This window comes from Peromyscus eremicus, chromosome 19 (genome assembly GCF_949786415.1).
Source record: "Peromyscus eremicus chromosome 19, PerEre_H2_v1, whole genome shotgun sequence".
NCBI classification, from domain to species: Eukaryota; Metazoa; Chordata; class Mammalia; order Rodentia; family Cricetidae; genus Peromyscus; species Peromyscus eremicus.
In genome coordinates this window covers 68229856-68252044 of record NC_081435.1, presented here as the reverse complement: position 1 = coordinate 68252044, position 22189 = coordinate 68229856, and the positions used below count along the sequence as shown (strand labels likewise).

At 38.4% G+C, this 22189-nt stretch overlaps 1 protein-coding gene across 1 annotated transcript in view; it reads left to right on the top strand.

Annotated features, from left to right (window-relative positions):
- Atp9b (ATPase phospholipid transporting 9B (putative)) overlaps positions 1 to 22189 on the top strand; it is a 220255-nt gene that overhangs the window by 53651 nt on the left and 144415 nt on the right. Inside the window, 2 exon segments of the mRNA XM_059246365.1 lie at positions 10105 to 10163; positions 18575 to 18626. Of these exon segments, the coding sequence (XP_059102348.1) occupies positions 10105 to 10163; positions 18575 to 18626 (111 nt within the window).

Below are 22189 nucleotides of genomic sequence, written 5' to 3'. Positions count from 1 at the left end.
ATGGAAGGTAGCTGGGGAAATGTTTCATTATTTCTTTTGTAAAGGAATGCCTCTTCTTACTTTAAATATGCTAATGTTCTGAAAACGCTTTGTTTGGAATCAGAATCTGTCCAAGTAGAATATCACCTGTTTTGTGGAATAGATTTTGAGCTGGCTCTTTGCCTCACTCTCTGATAAGCTGCCTGCCTTCTTGCACAGGTTTTATCCACTCGGGTGGCTGCTTCTTGGCTTCCTTTCTTCTTGTCTGTGACTGTGTTACTACTTGTCGCCATCATCTGTGAGTCTCGGATGGTATTCAGTATGTTAATGGCATTGTTTTCTTAATCTGTAAGAGCACTCACTGAAGCCTATATATGGGAAGACACACTACCCTCGTGCAGACTGGACAACTAAGCATTGCCAAAGCACTGCCTGTATCTTTCATTTGACCTGCTAGGAGAGAAAACATTTACTCTTTAGATATTTGCCAGATGTTTCAAACCATTGTCAGAGTTTTACAAATTCTTTATCTGATGTGAACAAGCTAGAATTTTTATTTCAGTGTTTAGTTTTGCATATCACATTAGACAAAAGGTGTGTGCATTGTTGCTCTCTGAAGTCTGTGTGGCAACATCCATATTCTTTGTTGATTATACAGGTGGCAAAACTGCTTCAGTTACTGAGGTAGATTTAGAGGGAAAGTAGTTAGCTAATATAACTCACTAATTGTGATGTCACATTTCATTAATGCAGTATTCCAAAATTACCAAATTCATTTTTACTAAGATAATAAGAAAAAATGAGGATCTTAAATTATGTTGTTTATAGCTAAAGAAGAATATTTTTTAAATGACTTCGTTGCTAATGTAGGCTAAGCGATATTTTTTTTAGTATTTAATCTGTTTACTCATTAAAGATTTATTTTTATCTTTAGTCATGTGAACATGTATGTATGTATGTATGTGCAGGTTCTCATGGAGTCCAGAAGATAAGGAAGCATATTCCTTGGAGCTAAAGTTATAGGCTGCCAGATGTGGGTGCTGGGAACCAAACTCAGACCCTTTGGAAGAGCAATAGTGCTCTTCACCATTTAGTTGTCTCCAGCCCTTGTTGAGTGGTTCTTCTACTTCTTTTTTTTTTTTTTTTTTTTTAAACTATGAAAGATGTTTGATATCAAGTGCTTTTTCTGTGATCAGTGAAGTAGTGTTTGGAGTGTGTGTCTAGAAACTTATTTACTTCTTGTAAGTTATTAAATTTGCTGGAATGTAATGTCTCCTAATAGTCTCTTGGATCTTTTGTATTTCTATGGTATCAACAGCAAATATGTTATCTATCAGTGGATAAATGAGAGTAAGGTAAGTATACATAATAACACTATTTAGGCACAAAAAAACAGCAAAAGGTTGTGATTTGTGCCAACATGGATGAACCTAGAATACATTATGTTGGACATAGAAAGATAGATAAACACTGCATGAGCTCATTCATATTTTGAATCTGAAGAAGTTGATCTCATAGAACTGGAGAGTAGAAGAATGATTTGCTAGGAGGATTTATAGAAGGCAGTGGGGACAGAGGGGACAGAGGGGTGATCAGAAAACAGACACTAAGTTTGGAGACACTAGAGAAGTAAGTTCTGCTGTTCTCCAGCACAGAAGGCTGACTAAGAACATTCTATTGAAAATTTTAAAATACAATATTTTTATCACCAAGAATTGATAAATATGAGAGGGGACGGAAATACCAAATGTGGACTTAATACACATTATATATATGTGTGTGTGCATATATATATGTGTATGTATGTGTGTGTGTATATATATATATATATATATATATATATATATAAAATTCTCACATTGTACTCTTTATGCAGTCATTGTGTGCCAATTTAAAAAAAAACAAAATGAAGAAAAGACGTGTCAATAAGATGTTTATATTTAAAACAAACAATAGCAACAAAAAAAGGATTGCAAGGATTGAGACTAGGTTTCCTGAGTCCTCACAGCCATGTCACAATGGCTGCTTGTTTCAGGACTAATTTCACGATGATTTTTTTTTTTTTTCCTTTGTGTCATTTAACTTGAAAAACACAAACACCAGATTTCGGAGTCACGTCAAGTTCTGTATCATAGTTACCTCTTTATTCACACACTTCCCCTTTTTCTACTGTGCCTTCCGAATTCAGTGCCCTTTATTATTTTACCTCTTTTCTCTCCAGGTCTCTCTTGGGGTGTGCCTCTACTTCATTTATTTATTTATATTTATTATTATTATTTATTGGTAGTTACGGATTTGCTGGTTGCCGTGTCCTTGGCATAGTCAGGTCTGGGGTTAGTTACTGTCCTCATTGCCATGATGAAGACCTGATGGAAGGAAGTAGCCTAGAGAAAAAGATTTGATAGCTCACAGCTTCAGGGGTTACAGGTCACATGGCAGCAGGATCCTGGCAGCCTGGTTGGCTGTCCACAGTGAAGAGGCAGAGAGGAAGGGGTTGACTGGCTCTGGTCCTCCCTCACCCCCCTCCCTTTATCAGGTCCTGTATCCCTAGCCTAGGGGATTCTTCCCTTCTCATCCAAACACAGCCACATGTCTTCTGGGTGATTTTAAATGCAGTGAGTTTGGCAGTGAAGGTTAACCCCTGCAGGCCCCTCTTGTCTTTCAGATTCTTCCTGTTTACAGACAGACCAGAGAAGCTGTTTTCCAGGTCCTAGTTTGTTGATCACAATTTTTCCTACCAGCCTTTGCCTTCTGATAATCGATTTGATAATGTTTAACTTACTATCTTTTTTGTTATTGTGGTTATGATGTCCTAATATCTTTCTGCATAACTTAGATGCACAGAGATTTTCTTTTCTGTTTCTGTATTTTCTAGAGATTGTTTAAGGATTCATATACAACCATTTTGAGTAAAATTTCTTTCCCATCTAGTACATAGTCTGTGTCTAAGTTCTTTTATTGCATATGGATAGACAGTTGTCCTGGCTCTGTGTCTTTTCCTGCAGCCTTGCTTTTACCTCCTTTCACATGTGGGTGTGGCTCTGGGTTCTCGTTTCCTCTGCGTCATCTTAGTTGACTTTTGTTTTAATATTGCTCTTTGTGACTACTGCTACTTTACCGTAATTCTTGGGGACTGTCATCCCTCCAACTTTGTTGTTCATTTTAAGAGAAATTTTGGATAGTTTGGGGGATATTTCTTTATATTTCTAGAATTAGCATGTCAATTTTTATACTCTCTTCCCCAGAACCCACCAAAGTCTGGGCTGTTGATTGAAATCATATTAAATGTATTGTTCAGCCTGGGGAGAATTACCATTACATCTCCCTTTACTTTTATGTCTTTTAAAGTTTCCTCTGTTAATATTTTGTTTATTACAGGGTCAGTATAATTTTCTTCATGTTTCCTATGGTTGCTGTCCACTGAGTGTCTTGAATTAGGATTTTCATTAAATAAACTTGACCTAGAGTGTCATTAAACAAGAAAAGAAAGACTTTATTTCTTCATATTTTTTTTTCTGCCTCTCTACTTTTCAGTATCCATTTATACCTGTATTGGGCTTTATGAGGTTGCCATGGTATTTTCTGTCTCTTTTAAATTTTCCACTTAAAAGAATTAAATCTTTGGGTGAGTATTTGATACTTCAGGATGTAGAACAGCTTCAATGCTTTTCACTTTGACCAATACCTTGATTTGTTATCAATGATATGATGAGAATGCTGTTTCACATACATATGTAGTACAAAATGCGAAATTATGTGTAGGCTCATTTGAGGAATTTTTAGTAATCTTTTCCTAATCTTAAATCAGCCCCAGTCCTAAAACTTAACATTTTAAAACATATTTGTTTATTTTTTTCTGTGTATATGCACTAGTGGAAGCCAGAAGAGGGCATTGGTTTCCCTGGAGTTCAAACAGGTTATGAGTCCCCATTGTGAGTGCTAAAACTGAATCTTCACAAGAGTAGCAAGTTAATATTTCAAACACAGTTCAGTTCAAATGTCTATTACTTTGATACACGCTAAGGAATAGCAATAGGAATACATTAAAATCTGTTTTCCATGATTAAACCATTGATGAAACCAGTTCTGTAAGAGCAGAAAACGTCATGTGCTAGTAAAAGTGCAGTGATTCCTTACAGCCAGTAGTCTTTCATCTGAGCCAGGGGTTTTCGGGAGCATTCCTTGTCCTTGCTTAGTGCAAAGTGTGCATGTTGTTGTTTCTAACCCAGGCTGTGGCGCAGCAGTGGGGGAGCATGAGCCAGGGCTGTCTAGAAAGGCTGCGGTCTCTTACTCTCCTGAGTTTGAACTTTGGGTGTTGTTCATCCAGAGCCCTTTACGGTTGATAGTTTTCTGAGCCTGGCACTCAGACGTGACCCATGGTTTAAGAAGGCCTGAGTTGCTGGAGTATCTTGCTGTCAATGTGGACTGCTGAGATTTTGTAGTCAGATGGGCTTCTCTGTGATCCTTTTCGCTATTTTCTCAGGGCACTCGCTCCACATACTCTAGGCATTTATTCTCGTATTCTTTTTCTCATTCATAGTCTCTCCCTCCCCCCCTTTCTCTCTCCCTTTCTTTTCTCTTTCTCTTCCCTCCTTCCCTTCCCTGTCCCTCTCTCCCCTATTTCTCTCTCTTCCTCCTACCTCCCCTCCATGTCCTTCTTTTCCTCTCTTCTTGCCTTTCTCCCTCCCTCTCTTTTTTTCTTTCCTTTTCTTCCTTTCTTTCTTTCATTGTTTCCCACCTTCAAATTACAGTTTACTTGTAAGGTGACCAAGCATGGCAGGGGACCCAGATGTCAAACCTCTCAGGGTAGAGGCAAAGGCTATTTATTTATCCAGTGAGGAGGAGGATACTTAAAGTGCACTTCCTGAAACTGGCGGTGTTGTATGGTCTACAGGTGGTATGGGGGGCCTCTGACATTACAGGGCACTCATCAGACACCTCTGTAGGAACAAGAAAAATGGTTAACAAGAACAGTCTTGACACTTCAGAAAAATAACCTGGGCAGCTGTTCGTGGCCTAACCTTATTCTAGAGGTTGTCTATAGTGAAGCTGGTGGGGAGACTTGTAACTCTTGACTTCCAGAAGTAATAATTTCTAACCCAGTTAAAATCAGCTAGCCAAGGAAGAATATAGCATCTCACATTCAGAAATAAAAGGCACTGAGGGTTAGTTAAAGTAAATGAGACTGGCCAGCTTTGTGTTGGCTGAAAATAGAACTCTATCTTTTTTGTTTGTTTGTTTTGCAACAGAGTTTTATTATGTAGTCCTAATTGGTCTGGAACTTGCTGTGTAGGCAAGACTGGCTTTGAACTCATAGAGATAGTCAGCCTCTGCCTCCCAAGTGTTAGAATTACAGACATAGGTCACCACATGGGGCCAGAAGTCTTCTTTTAATGGTAACATTTTCAGGTCTGTATGTAAGAGATGCTTCTGAGCTGTAAAAGATACATAGTTACGACTGAGGATAATTTTTTCCAGACAATGGTAACACCATGTAGCCCAGGCTAGCCTCATACTCAGAAGTGCTGCGATTCTAGGCATGCAGTACTGCACTGGCTGTAAGAGCTTTTGGTGCATTGAGCATGCTATTTTTAGGACATGTACTGACCTTTGGCCCAGTTACTCAAGACGTTACTGGTGCTTTATTGCTGCTGTTTGGTGACACAGGGAATTGAACCCAGGATTTTGTGTAAGTGCTCTACCATTGAGCTGTAACACACAGTCTATTCACATTTTGAGGCAGGACTTCTCCAACTGTCCCCATGTCCACTCTTCCACAGCATTTCTGTGCTCTGTTCTTATCATTGCTTTCTGTCACACTGAACACCTCCTGATGTGCCATATGACCTTTTACACTTTTGATGTTTGTCATATGTAGGAGGAAGTTCCCTAGGCCAGGGCTGGGACAGTGGAGGTGCTGCATTCTGTCTGCATGTCTCATTTGGCGTTTGCTGTACTTCTCAGTTGACAACTGATACCAAGCCAACTGCAGTCTACCCACACAAGAGGGCTCTTCTGGGCCAAGACACCAAAACAGCTACTGATGATATGTGCCATGGCATGAGTGGACCTCAAAACCAAAACACTGAGAAGGCCAAGAGACCAGGTGCAAAAGATGAGTCACTGTTGGAGTCCACCTAACAGTGCTTTAATGTAGTTTAGTTTGGTTTTATTTGTTAGTTTTTCTAGTAATTGACACAAACAGAGTCATGTGTACACTGTTGTGTTTGCTTCTTTCAGTATGCTTTTGTAGTCTAGGTCTGATGGTATGTAGACCAGTCTTGCTGCTACCCAGGAGGATTCCATTCTACAATCACTTTCTCTTTCAGAAATGCGTACCTGGCTCTTCCCAGCTTTTGGCCATTCTGAGCAAAACTTCTAAGGATGTTTTCATTTAAGTTTTAGCTTCTTTTAGAGAAATTCCTAAAAGTGAAATTGGCTGGTCACCGGATGGATACTTGGTTTTGTTTGTTTGGTTTTTAGTTTTAAAACTTACTTTTTAAAAGTGGAGTAGAGCATGCCACCTCATTTTGAAGTTTCATAGCCACTCAGATACTGAATATTCGTGGCATTTTTAAGATTAAGTGTATAAGCATTAAAGGTGTTTCTCTTACTTAGGGTGTCTGTTGCTGAGATGAAACACCATGACCAAAAAGCAAGTTGGGGAGGAAAGGGTTTATACGCCTTACCCTTCCACATTGCTGTGTCACTGAAGGGAGTCAGGACAGGAACTCAAACGGGGCAAGAACCTGGTGGCAGAAACTGAGGCAGAGGCAATGGAAGGGTACTATTTATTGGCTTGCTCCCCATAGCTTGCTCAGCCTGCTTTCTTATAGAACCCAGGACCACCAGCCCAGAGATGCCACCATCCACAATGGCCTGGACCCTGCCCCATCAATCACTAATTAAGAAAATGCCTTATAGCTGGATCTCAGGGAAACATTTCCTCAACTGAGGCTCCTTCCTCTCTGATGACTCTAGCTTGTGTCAAATTGACACAAAACCTGCCAGTACAGTGTGTAAAAAATACAACTGGTCTTACACTGTAAGTTTACAGAATTATGTTTGCTGTGTGATTAAGAGTTCTGGGATAGAGAGGTTTTGTTATTGGAACAATCACAGAAGTGAGAGTAAGCAATGACCGCTGTGCAGGTGTAGGGTCAAATACTAGGTAGGCACAGAGCAGGCCAGTGGGAACAGCAGTGGACACTAGAAAAGGCAGAACACTGGCTTGAGGTCAGTTATAAAGAACTTGTATGTTATTATACAAATCTTAATTATCTTCTAAGTTACTGTCAAATAATGGAAGTTTGGGGATGGAGATAAACCTAATGTTTCGGTTTTTCAGTTCTTTAGAGTTCAGATTGAAGTAGAGAGATTACAGTGGAGTCTGTTTTGGGTTGTATTCTGCATATACAGCTTAAAGTGAGGAGAGACTGGGCATGTGTGTAAGGAGCCTCTGAGCAGGAACATGCAGCTGTACTCCTTGCTCTTCCTAGAGGAGAGCCTGGTTCGGGGTAAGCCACTTGGATGCTTTCCTCTGGCAGGGCTGGTCAGTCCTTCTGCCTTGGCAGCACATATGGGTCCTATGGTGGCTGTGCAGAGCAGGTGGCTCCTCCAGTGCCCCAGGGTTCCCTGCCAGAGCATGGAAGGGAGCTATTCAGGTTCTGTAGTGACAACATTACCAAATAAAAAGCAAGCAGCCTCGTGAGTGTAAGGTTAATCTGTCCAGGAAATTAGGTCCTATTAACAATGTGAACACATCTTCAAAATGTAAAAACGTGAACTTTTAACTAGACAGTTTAGGCAGATGCTGCATGGTTTGATGTTTAGCCCACTAGAGTTTGTTTTTTAAAGGATAGTCTTTTGGTATAGCCCACACTTATCTCAAACTCCTGTGGTCAAGTGGTCCTCCTGTCTCAGCCTTCTGAGTGGTGACAGAGACAATAGACATACACCACTGTGACCAGCTTAGCCTTCTAATTTTTTGTTTATAGCGTAGAATGATTGTCTCAAAACTTTTGACACTATTTACCATAAACATGTAATCATCGATTCCATAGACATAAAAAGCAGTCACTTATATATAGCATGTCTAAATATTAAAGGCCATTACATATATGTAATGTCTGTTATCATACAGTAAAATAACCAACTTTTGGGGAATTTAAGGATTCTATAAAAAAATAAAAAATGAGTATGCTTTCTATGTTTTAAAATTATTTTAAACATTTTACTATATTACATCTTTTAACTACAGGTTTTTCTTTTCTTTTCCTTATTTTTAAATTTATGTATTATTCAAAATGTAAAAAGGCAGAAGGAAGGCAAAGTGAATTGGCTGGTCGGGAGAGAAAATGAATTGAAAGACAGTGTAGGGATTCTGTGGAGAATGGCCAAAAAGTCAGTGGCCCTTAGTATTTCATACTTAGCTGTGAGAACAACAGTGGCTGGAGGCTTCGAGTGACCATGTTTGCAGTGATTAAAAGACTAATTTGTAAGTGTTTTCTACCAGTGTTTAGACTTACACTCACTGGCTGGGAAGGTATGGTATGATTTGTTTTGCATGTAATTCTAAAGAACATTGCTGTTTTATTAATAAAAAGTAGTTGTAGCCTTTCTTGGTTTGCCTCATTGAAGAACACAAGACAATGTAGTAATAAAGATGTACTGTGTGCTAAACAAAGCAATTCCAGAACTGCGGTGCCAGTGAGACTCGGCTTCATCAGGAGGTGTTAGGAAATAGGGATTAATGAGAAGCTGGTAGGAGTAAAACTCAGTAATAACTCTGGTCTGTAGTATGAATCTTAAAAGTTCTTATTAATAAAATCAAACCTGAGCCAGGTATTGGGGTAAATGCTGGAAGATCAGAGAGACAGAACAGGCCACAGCTACCTCACCTCGCCGGATCCTCAGCTGATCCTGTTTGCTCAGACTGGATGCCTCTGAGTCCTCATCCAGAATGAATCTCAGCTGAACTGTGCTGTTCAAAACCTAAAAGCTTAACCAGCCAAATGCTGCTAGTTTCTGGTCCTCACGCCTTATATACCTTTCTGCTTTCTACCACCACTCCCTGGGATTAAAGGCTTGCTTTCTGGGATTAAAGGCATGAGTCACCATGCTTGGCTGTATCCTTGAACACATGGATTTCTGCCTCTGGAATGCTAGGATTAAAGGCGTGTGCTACCACTGCCTAGCCTCTATGTTTAATATTGTGGCTATTCTGTCTCTGACCCCAGAAAAGTTTATTAGGGTGCACAATAGTTTGGGGAACACAATACCACCACACTGATCATTAGTGTTAGTAAAGCTTCCGACTCTACTGGCAGTCAGAATCAAATGATGTCAAAGTTGCAAACCAACCTATTGGTATGCTACGCTCTATCACAGACCATGGGTGCATGGTTGAAAAGCGGAAGGGGGCTAAGACAGAGTATCAGATTGTCTGCCGAACATCACATTGTACATAATATGTTGTAGATACTTAAGTATAATACATATTCATCTTTATTAACAGCTAGTCCATATCTACTAGATATTAAGGATTTACTCAAATATGTACTTAAAACAATTACTTTAAGTAGTAAAATTGTCAGTTTTCAGTTCTGTCCTGTATTGGCAAAGATACTAGTGACTGATGATGTTATATATCATTCACTTTACTTTCTCTGTGTGTTTTATGCCAACCAGCATAATTTGTGGTATTGATTTGTACATCTCCATAATACTGTTTCAGTCACCAATTTTTTTTATTTAGTAATTTTCCTGATCATTGCTAACTTCACTAAGAACTGAAACACTAACGTGTAAATATGTGATGAACCTTTCACATGTGATCCTTACTAAATTACCATGAGGAACCCCTTGTTTTCTTATTTTTACTATTATTAGGGGGTAGTTATTTAGTTGTGTTTAGTAGTTTAGTAACAAGATTGATTATATATGACTGTATATCTGAAATGTAACTTGAAAATGTGGAGAGACAAATATCTGCTTTTAATTTTTAAAAATTTGTATGTTTGTTTTTTTGCTCTAGAGTTTTTTTGCTTTAGAGTTGTTATCCAAAGTTACTCTCTGGTGTGCTTCCGTTTCCCTGAGTTAATTGTACTTCTTCTTCTTTTTAAGGTAAAGTGCAAGTGAAGAGTTCAGACATACAAGTTGGAGACCTCATCATAGTGGAAAAGGTTGAAACATTTTTAATATATTTTAGATCTGTGTGTACATCAGTCATTCACATTAGTTTAATTACAAGTGACTTCTATTTCAAAGGAACTGTTAAGATAGATATTTTTTTTAATTATTTTTATTTCATTTGCATTGTTGTTTTGCTGCATGTATATCTGTGTGAGGATGTCAGATCTTGAGTTACAGACAGTTGTGAGCTGTCATGTGGGTGCTGGGACTTGAACCTAGGTCCTCCGGAAAAGCACTCAGTGCTCTTAACCACTGAGCCATCTCTCCAGCCCCAAGATAGATATTTTAATCTTAATGTGTGTTTGTAAGATTTGATGTATTTAACTAAATTTAAATATTTAGATTTTCTATGTATTTTGCTAAAGTGTATTTCAATGTCTTTAGGTTAAGCCATATTTTTTTAAATATAAGACCTGTGTTAATTGCTTACTGTATCTCATTTGACTTTAGAATTGTGTTCAGAACATTAATAATTCTACATCACTTTTTAGAATTTACTTGTCCAGATGGCTATATTGTAAATAAATTATTGGCTCTAATTCTTATGGTTAAAGAGTGAAAGTGAATGAAAGCGAAAGAGCACTAGAAAAATAGTTGAGGCCATGATGAGAAGCCATGTTCTAAAAAAAAAGAACAGAACAGCATGGGGAGTGAATGGATGGGCAGTGTGCAGATCAGGGCTTTCTCCTGTGACACGTAAGGGACTGTACACTGTGTGTGTGTCTCTCTGTAAGAGGTTCTTCCTAGTGTGTTATCTGTCTCATTCTGTGATGTGTGAGTGCTGTGTACACTACCCAGGCATATGATGTCAGTGCTGTGGTTGTATCTTCCCTGGAAATATCCTTGTTTTGCCATTTATATTCTTGGGAAATTCCTTGTTGACTTAAGTCTCTAGGGCAGATTCCCATTTGGCCTCCTCCAGAGCTGTCTGCAGTCTCTTGTGTTGGCTGGCATCTCAGCTGCCTGGGGCTGACGGTGTCTTCTTCCCATAGAAATGATCTTCTTGTCACTCTAGTCTGTGTACAGGCATTGTGGTTTGATTTTACAAAGTGGAACAATGCTTAGCATGCACAGGGTACTAAAACAAAACATCTGTAGTGTTTTGTTGTATAAATGTTAGAAATTACTTGTATCCATTCAGTTTTTGGAAAAATTCTACTTTATTATGATCCTTATGTCTTTGCACACTCGTGTAGGATGGATTCTGACAAGGCCTTAACTCAGTATATCTTACATACAGATTTTGTTAAGTGTGTCCTTCCCGTCATAGGCTAGATGTCTGCTGTATTGATTAATACACAGTTTCACCTTTGCCTTACTTTTTTAGTGCTGGGTAGTGAACCCAGGACCTCCCCTAAGAATGTATTCTACCACTGGACCTTTAGGTGTAATTTCAATATTACATTTAAATTTAGAAGGGGAGGAAGCTGTAACAAGTAAGGGAGATAGCTAAAAATGGTAGTGACTGTACAAAGTGTAGACCTTGTAGGGAATTTTAAGCTATTGTGAATAGAGTTGATATTTTTGAAGTCAGATTAGATTAATTACAATGTTTTTTAATGCCACACTTGGAATATGGAAGCCTTTTGTTAAATATTATATTTGGGACTTGGAATGTGACACTTGTGTACAAGGCTTTGCTTAGGTTGACTTCTAGTACTGAATACAAACAACAGGAAAAAAAAAACAGTTTTAAGGCTTGGTCCATATAAGAATTTAAGTAAGGAGTAAAGTGAATTCACTTTACTGTTTAATTCTTACAATAATGGCCTAACAGTACATTTGCAATACTGAGTGTTTGAGTGCTGCTACTAATCATGAAATCTGCTTCTTTATGTGTAAGCTTTGAGGATTAAGTAATTAGCTTGGTGCTGGGGTCCTTGTGCATGCTGGGCAGCACTCTGCCACTGCGTTCTTAGACTTCACCTGTGTCTGATGTTGTCTGGTGTTGTGTGCTGCTTTGATGATGGTGCTGAACAGCACAGTCATCCTTCAGACAGTTCCCCTCAGTGCATCCGCTTAGCTGCCTGACATGTTTGCAGTGTGTATGTCTTGGGTGGAAAACTTCAAGTTGTAACATTTCTGAGTTAGGCCCCAATATTAAAGGGTGACTTTGTAAAGAAACTGTTTGCAGGAGTTTACTGGTTTTCCTCTTTTTAGCTGCCCCCCAAGCATCCTTTGTTTAAAAAGTAAGCATTATATGATAGCAATTGTATAAACACATGTGTAGAATAATGCAGTGCTTTGTATTATTTTAGAGCTTCATATAAATGAGATAGACTCAAATATTTGTTTAAGCAAAAAAAAATCCACTTACCTAGAGTCAAAGATATCTTTATGCCTGTATTTAAATGAAAAAACAAAAGGCCATAGTTTTCTGCTGTCTTTACACATATCAAGTTAGTCACCTGTATAGTGCTAGAGGCCTTCAGAAGTCATTTGCATGCATGTGACATACATGTTGAGTCAGTCCCTGAAGAGCCGGGCAGGCGTTAGGAAGGAGCCTTGAAACAGACTCAGAGCAGGCAAGACTTAGAGCGCCCCTGTTGTCAGCGCTCCTTCGGGCAGGAGACTAGCTTAGGGAAGAAGACTGATTGCTTTCTCCAGAAGCAAGGAGAAACCCTGTTTTCTTTCTCTTCTTTTCTAATTCGTTCAATTTGATGAGTTAATATATTGTGTGTCATAATGCCCAGAGCAGAAGTGCATGTGACAGAAAGGATCTGAACAGAAGTGTTCTGGGGTGCTCTAAGGAAGCAAAGGTGGATTCCAGAGCAGGACTCTGATGACCCCTTTGAAGGGAGAAATGAGAAACAGAGGGCACTAGTGAATCAATGATGAAATGCCCACCACTTTCACTGTAAACTCTAAGTACCCCAGCCAAGACACAGACAGAGTGGATAGGAGGAAATGTGCTCAAATATTATGTCATTGACAAGAAAGGTACCTCTGCTTCAAATATGTAGAACAATATACCATATAAAGTTAATTAAGCCAAGTGTGTGCAGTAGCGGGCTACTTCTTTGGTGCCAAAGAAAATGTCCAGTAGAATAATGAAAGTAAAACAAAACAAAACAAAACCAAAAAAAAAAAAACAAAAAACAAACCCCCCCCCCAAAAAAAACGAAGAAGTTGCATTAGTAATTTAGAACACTTGAAAAGGAAATATCCAGGTATAGATTCAATCCTTGAGCCTTTAATGAGGATTTGACATGAGTGTTTATAGTAATTGTCAGAAAATAGCTAGGCTGGAGTACTTACCCTCATTTTATAAGGCAGGATTATCATTGTACCAACACCAGAGGGAGGACAGTCATTACAGAAGAAAACTAGACAGGAAAAGCTGTCAATAGTAAGTAAAGTTCTAAGTCACATCCCAGTAAAAATGATCACTATAAGGATTTAAGTTTCACTCTAGAATGATCTACCATATCGGTTGACTAGAGAAAAATCACACAATCATATTAGTGGGTGCCAGAAAAGCATTGACTAGGTTAATGCCTACTCTTGATAATTGTAAGCCTGTAGACTAGGAGCCCCATCTAGGTAAGAGTACCCAGAGACCCCTATAGAACATCATGTGTAATAGAGCTAGATGGATGCCTCTTCTCTGAACTTGGAAACAAGAATGTTGTTTTTACCATGCTTAACTTACCTAACAGCTCTTAAACAGAACAAAGACAAAGTTGTATAGATTGGGAAAGGAGGCAGTAAATGTCCTTAATCGCAGATGGAATGCTAGGGAATATAGGAAATTCAAAAAGATCTATTAAACAGTATATTCAGCAGAGTGGCAAGCTATAAGACCAGCACACAAAAAATACATCCCCATTTCTGTAAAATAACAGACCATATGGAAACAAATGAAAAATGTCCCTCCTATAAAATTCAAGTATTAAGTATGCTGAAATCTACAATATATTAATGAAAATAATCAAAGAAGACCTAAGGAAATAGTTGTGTTCTTGGGGGATGACATTTCATCTACCTTTGATATTTAAAAACAATGAACAGGTCTTGTCAAAGTCACAGGAAGAGTCCTTCCTTTCCCTCCCTCTTCACTTCTTCCTCCCTCCTTCCCCTCTTCCTGCCTTTCCCTTTCTTCTCTTCTCTCTTCCCCCTCCCCATCTCTTTCTTCTCTCATTAATTAAAAAAATGACACAGATAATCGTACTCCAAAACCAATTTAGAAAGGCACAGGTTCGGCCACAAGGAAAACACAGGGGAAGACTCTCGGTCCCTGTGTCGAGGCCCACTACACAGCTCCATTAATCAGCTGAGTGCACGTAGGAAGATGGAAACAACGCTGATGAGACCTCAAGGGGAACTCAGAAATAGGTCCACCCAGATATGCACAAGTAACTCTTCAAAGAGGTACAAAAGCAATGAAAAATAAAAAGGAAACTTTCAGAAGATTAAATTAAAGCATCTATAGGTTAAATAGAAGATTCAAGACTTAGTGGAAAATGAAAAACTTCCAGGAAAAAAGCACAGGAGAATCTAGATATTTAAAATATTAATATTTTATAAATATAGACCTTTAAAATAAAAATATAATTCATAGACTATCAAAAGAATATCACACACTAAAAAAATCTGATAATTGCATCTTGTTAAAATTAAAATTTTTTTTGGAAAGAACCATGATGAAACGATAGGTGCTGATAATAATTAAAGAAGATGTCATGCATTTGAGAGGGATTGAGAAGAGGAGAGGAGAGGAGGATAGAAATGGAAATGATAAAAATTAAAGAAGATGTCATGCATTTGAGAGGGATTGGAGAAGAGGAGGGGAGAGAGGATAGAAATGGAATTGATATAAATATGGTACTCCTGTATGAAATTCTCAATAAAAGTTAAAATGAAGAAAGTAGACGCGGCTGCCAGGATGGCTCAGCAGGTAAGGTGATTGTTGACAAGCTTGTGTACCTGATTTTGATCCCTGGGACCACATGGTGGAAGAAGACAGCCTACTATAGCAAATTGTCCTCTGATTTCTTTAAAATGTTAGTAAAAACATTTAAAAAGTATAAAACGAAGCTATTGAGTCTATATTGGGTGAAAACATTTGGGCACTATATCTAATAAAGAATTGTAGGTGAAATTTGTAAAATCTCCTAAGTCTGAGCAGTAAAAGATTTTCACGTTAGGAAATGGACAGAAAACCTAAGAAAACATTTACCAAGGAACTATAGATGAAAAATAAACATATGAAAAAATTTCTTATCAGTAGTTATCAAAAATACACATAAATCAGAATGCATAATTTTTAAAAAATGATGTCACCAAACATTGACATTGGTAAGAAGGATATGGTTTACTTAACATATCTGTTGAGAAGACCAGATGGTATAATTATTCTGGAAAATCACATGACAGTTTCTAAAGCAAAAAAAGTAAAACAAAAAACAGTCAAAAACCTGGTATAACTGTCTCATGCTCCCAAGTTTAAATTCCTGTGCCTTGGGCCTAGTGAGATGCTTCAGCAGATAAAAGATGCTTGATAACCTGAGTTTGATACCTGGGACCTACATGGTGGAGCTCTGATCTCCATGGGTGCTATAGCTCATGGATACACACTCACATATGTACATGTATATAATAAATACAATTCCTGTATCTTTGCCACAAAGAAATATTAATTTATGTTGATACAAAATCCTCTACAGGAATGTTTATATCTGCATTCAAGATAGCCAGAATCAGAAGCAGATCAGATATCCTGTATAGATGTCTGGTCAGAGATCCTATGTATAAGCACATCATGGCACAGCATGGGAAGAAAATACAAGACTTTGCTTTTGGGAAGTGAATAATTTGAAAATTCCATTCACGTTAGCATCCAAAGGATAAAAGACTTAAAATAGATCTAACAGAAGAATGCTGAACTTTGAACTTGGAAAGTTCTAAATGTGATTGAAAAGATGTTAAAAGAAAATACTAAGTGGAAAACAGCCCACCTGGGTAGGTATGTTACTGTTGTGAAGTTGGCAGTACTTCTGAAATGGACCTGTAGATCCATGCTACACCACCTTAAAAACCTCAGCTGACTTCTTGATAGAAGTTGACATACTGGTGTCTATAATTTGCATAGAAATTCAGAGGACTTAGAATAGCTGAAACAATTTTGGGGGAAATTTTTGCACATTTTTGCATACTCAACACTTCTCCATTTCAGAACATAATACAAAGCTACAGTAGTCAATACATTGTAGACCTAGTATAAGTGCAGGGATGGTGCATCTGTATCTGTCTTCTAGTGCCTCCCTCCCTCCCTCCTCCCCCTCCCTCCCTCTCCCCTTCCCTCCCTCCCCATCCCTCCCTTTCCTCTTCCCTCCCTCCCCTAGAATTTATGGTTTGTTGGTCCCTGGTAGGTTCCTTGGACAGGCGGCTTTCATGCATCCTGCCATTGATGGTTATTTAGTTGCTTACACTCTGTGTCATTTGACATCAAGTGTGCATCCCTGCTATTCCATATATACCTGGGTTTTAAGCTTGGATATGTTTCCCCATGGTTGATCATACAAATGGCTGTGTAAAGTGCTGTGTCTGTCCAGTGTACTCTAATTAGGCAGTGTTTTTATGTGTGCCAACCTTGGCATTCTTAGCATTTTCAGTGTGCCTTTTGGTATGTGTGCTACAAGTGTAGTTTTAATACGAGTTTCTCTGATGTCTATTAAGTTGGTCACTTCTGTTATGACTTCTGTATCTTTCTGTACTGTTTGGGTAAGAGCGTGGAAAATCTCTTGTGTTTTCTTCTTCTATGTGGGCCTTTCTCTGCTTGCAAGTCCCCAGGCCTTTCTGTCTTGTGGTCAGAGCCTCCTGATACATATGCTGCGAGCATCCTTTATCTTCTTTCCTGGTGGCCATATTTGAATAGAATTTTTACTTTTAGGGAAGTCCAATTTAGTAATCTTTTCATTTAAAGTTAAATGTTTTCTTTTCAAAATAATTCCGTAGTAGTGGTGTGGGTGAAGAAGCCTTCCCCATAAAAGTCATGAAGTCATCTGCTGATGTTTGACCTGCATCAACTTTTAGAGGTTCTGTTGTCTTGTCTGGAACATTTTAACTGTGGTTTGAATCAGTTTCTGTGTTAAATTACTGGGAAGGCCAGGCATCATCTCCACTCATCCCCTGTAAGCATCTGCTTTCCTTAGGACTATTTCTTGGTAAGACTGTAATTTTCTTATTGCGCACAGTGCTGGTTTTCTCCTGAGCCTGGTGTCCTCATATGAGTGGGTCTAGTTCTGCCTTTTCTTGTTTTGCATTGGCATAATTGGCCATCTTGGTTTAACACCATTCTGCCTTAGTCACTATGGTTTAATCTTCTTTTCCCAGGTTAGTCCTCGAGTGTGTCTTGTTCAATTCTTGGCCTTAGCATATGAGGAAAATCTTATTGACTCCTAAAGCTCATAAACGTAATTTATTTTAGCTTTCCTTGTGTTCTGTTCTGTTGAGTTCCAGTGTGTCCATGTCTTATATTGTTTTCCTCCCAGTGTTTTCCTGGCTTTGGATGTTCCACTCATTTTCTTGTCAGATGGTTATTACCTTTCATTTAGAAAACACTCTTGGATGTTCACTCAGATTTCTTCCTTGACCTGAGGGTCTGTTAGTGCCTATATAGCCACCTCCATTCTTAGTGTTAGAAAGGAATAGATGTACTTCACAACCTGTCTTTTCACCCTTACTAACTTGTTCATTTTTATTCATGAACTGGAAAGTTAAGCCATTTCCTTGTGGTATATGTGCAGATTTTCACTTAGTTCTCAAAAGACATAATTTGTGTAATTATGTGAATTATTATTTTAATGGTATACTTTTTCCTTAGGATTTTTACTTCTTTTAACATTTCCAATTGATAGAATTATTAATAATAGTAATAATTAAGTGCATGAATAGTGACTTGTAAAAATTTGAATATACTATTGCATCTTTAGTTACTTCCTATTCTGTCTAATAAGAGAATAAATAGCTCCTCAGATTTGTGGGACTTTTCTGTATTTGCTTATTCTCCAGATTGTTTGTTTACCCATGTTTATTACTTTCCTAATGATGTGGTGTTGGCCCTGGAACAACCACTGTCTAATTTCCAGGGCATTTGGAATGAGGAGGAGGCAGTTCTTAGGTGACAAGACTACTGTGATGCATTATGTTTTGTTAAGATGCTGTGGAAATAATATTTAACTTTTTCCACATAAGAAAGGTCTGAATGCCATGTATATGGCTTGCTGTTGTTTAAAAAAAATCTAAATGTTAATTTTTATATGAAAATTATAAATAATAGCTATTTTAGTACAATACTACTTTTTAAAATTTCAATTGTCTTTATTAACTTTTCTTCTTTGTAATAGTATTATGTTAATATACATCTTCAGATAATAATTAGTACATTACTTTTTTGCAGAACCAAAGAATTCCATCAGATATGGTCTTTCTTAGAACTTCAGAGAAAGCAGGTAACATTTAATGCTTTCTTTTACATTGCTGAAGGTTTTTATTAGTTTGTTTGTTTTTTGTTCAAGTTGATATTGTTTAGCTGTGTCTGACCTGGAGACCAGGATGGCCTTGAACTCACAGAATTCTGCTTGCCTCTGCCTTCCAAGTATTAAGATTAAAGGCATACACCACCATGCTTAGTTTGATTTCTTTGTTTTAAAAAGTAAAATCAAGTTTTCTACCTATAAAATTTATTTTTTTAATATTCTAAATTCATTCCAAATGACATTTAATTGTTGATATTTAAAAAAATCTGACTTTAGTGTTTAATAATTGCTTGAAAAGTTATCTGAGTAGATTTTCATTCATATAGGCTTTGAAAACCCAATTACTTGAATAATAGTGTAACTCAAAAATTATATTGCTATTTTACATTTTCAGTTTTACTTATTTCACATAGTTATTTTCTACTTGTTATGTGCACAGTAGTAATTATTGTGTTCACTACAGAAGAGAACAACATCTTGTTGTGGATTCCTGCACTGTAGTTATGGGTACTTGGCATGACCAGTTCATGGTCTCTGTGTGTGGTAACACACCTAGGCACTCTCTCATAGTGAAAAGAACTGTGTGTGTATGGGCATAGACATTTGGGGCCTAGGTGAGTTGCCATGGGCTTTGTGGGAAGAACAATATTTAGGACCTGATCTTTCAACTGGACGCTCATGTGACTAAGTAGAGAAGTCAGGGCATCGCTGCCAGTGTCTCCTTGGCCAGTTGCTCACTACTGCCCTGGCTGTGTGGGCACACTTTCCTTATCTCTAGACTGGGGCAGCATATTAAGGAATGCCATAGCTCCTTTCTGCCCTCTGCGTATGGTTTGTAAAACAGTCATTTTTTTCTTTTCTAGGTTCAGCATGAATGTTATTTGTAAGTGTGAATACCCTTCAAAGGCCTGGGTTGGATTCAGAGTTCATTACTTATTTCCTCTATAAGAAACAACATACTTTAAAAATCAGACTTTAATTGTGTGGGTTTGTGCATGTGAGTGGCCAGAGGAGGGTGTCAGTTCCTTTGAAGCTGGAATTAAAGGCTGGTGTGAGCCATCCCATATAGGTGCCAGGACTGGAACTTAGATCCTCTCCAAGAGCAAGGTGGCTCTTAAGTCTTGAGCCATCTGTTCAGCCCTGATAGCACACTTTTAAAAGAAACACTGAGTCATGATAAAGAGACATTCGTCTGCAGCACTGCCCTGTGCTGTGCTTGCTTACCTTGCTGGACAAGCTGCCATCAGGAAAAAAGCTATCCATGGTAGTCAAAAGACCTGTGAGCTGATATTTGTTTTGTGTTATTTAGTGTGAGCCTTTATTTTCCCAACTTCTGTACAGACTGGCTAGGTGTTCCTCATATAGTTAAGCACCAAAATTACAAGTTTGTCCTTTATTGTGGCTAGAGACTCCTTAATTGTTGTCTAATCCCACTCACCTACTATTAGAAGTTGTATTACAAGAGAACTTTTCTTTTTAGAATGTTTATATCTCTGTTGAGAGTACTGCTTGGCTATATTAGAATAATGTACTCGTTTCCAAAGCATTTCTGTCTAACAAGTATGTGGTATGGTCTTCTGTTACAGCAGTCTATCAGGCTTCCTTCGTGACTTGGCACCTCTGGAGTAGCAGTGTTTCACAGTCCAGACTGCCCAGTGCTGTGGGAGTCCATGAGGCCTCCTTCTCCTTGAGAGGCTGAGCTTCTTAGCTGTGGGCATGTGCAAGAGCATAGACCTCTTGCTTATGGTGTATAGCCCCTTTGTCTGGCTAGATTTGAATTCTAGTGTTTTCATAATGATTTTTGCCTCTTTAATCAGAAAGGATGTATTTGGAATTATGGAGTGTGTTTGTGCTTTTTTGTGATACCTTTATTTTGATATCAGAGTAGTACTGGCCTTAGTGTCCATTAGGGATTATTCTGTCTCATCCTTCTTTTTGGAAGAATCTTTAAAAAAATTTTATTCTTTAAATGTTTGTTTCAATTCATCCATGAAGTGATGTGGGTCTGGCCTTTGAGAGTCTTGTTTTGTTTTTTAATTTCTAATTACTTGCTAAAGGCCTACTCACATTGTCCTTTTCTTCTTGAATCAGTTTTTGTAGTTTGTGTCCTTTTTTTTTTCCATTAGTCTACTTTAGGTTTTTTAATTCATGGGCATGCTACAATTATTCCCTCATGATCTTTTAAAAACAGTTTCTGTAACATGGTTGTGATGTCCCCTCCTTTGTTCTTGGTTTATTATTTGAGTCTTCCTTTTGCTTTGTTACTCTGGCTAAAAAGGTTGTCAATGTTATTGATTTGTTGAAAAAACTAATTTTGGGTTTCAATTATTTTTTTTTTTCAGTTGTTTGCCTGTTCTTTATTTCATTTATTGGCACCTACCATTTTCTTCCCTTTCTCTGTTTCTGGTTCAGGTTGATCCTGTGTCTGTAGTTTCTTAAGGTAGAAAGTTAGATTGTTGATTTTTGTATCTTTTTTAACATGGGTGCTTACAATTATGAATGTCCATCTGCACTTTTTTTCAGTTTCCTCATAAGGTTTACTATGTTGTTTTATTCCCATACCTCTAGTCTCTAATCCCTTGTCTTTTCATCATTGATCCATTGTTTTGTGATTAATGTGTTGTTTAATTTCCATACTTGTAAATTTCCCAGATTTGCTTCTGCTGTGATTTTTAGGTCATTCCACTATGGTCTCTTTCTGACTCACTCAAATTTGGCTCTAGCATGTGTGTATCTGTGAGTGTGCTCCATATGCTGTGCACACCAAGGAGTCTGTTCTACTCCTGCAGTGTGTTTTTAGCTCTAGTCAGTCTCCAGCATTGGCATTCTAATTGTCATGTCCATGGTTGAAGGTGAAGTGGTATAGTTTGCACCCGTTTTTGCAAGATTGATAGCATGAGTATACCCTCTGTGATAACTGTCACCCTCCCCACATGCCCTTCTTCCTGCTGTCCATTCTGTGTCCATAGCTGCTTGGTTCTTCTCACTCACTCAGGTTCTTCTGCATTCACTCTCCTGCTGCAGCGCTGTGCAGAGGAGACACACAGCTGCTGTTCTGTGACCCACTCCTCTGCTGGCCTCAGTCTCACCTCAAGAGCAGCTTTATCAGGTGCTTTCTATGGTTCTGCTTTCATCACCCGTCTGTCATTCTCTGCCAGACTCCACCCTGAAACATCACCAAGTGCACAGAAGCCCTCATGCAGGCAGTTCCATCTGTGCCTTCCCTCTTGTAAAACCTGGGCTTTTCTTTAGCTTGGCACCTGACCACTGAGAGGAGCTCTGTCACAACTACTCCAGTGGTTTCTTTGCATTCTCCAGATGTGCTGCTCTCTTGCTGGAGGCATTCTTATGTGCCTCCAGTCCTACTCCTACCCCAGCTCTCCCCTGTGAACCCGTGTAATTAATTAGTCTCCTGTTTTTCTTGTGGGATGTCTTACTCTCTATTGCTGTGATAAAGCACCATGGCCACAGCAACTTTGAGAAGGAAGAATCTATGTGGTTTTACCGTTCTTGAGGGCTAATAGTCTGTCATGGTG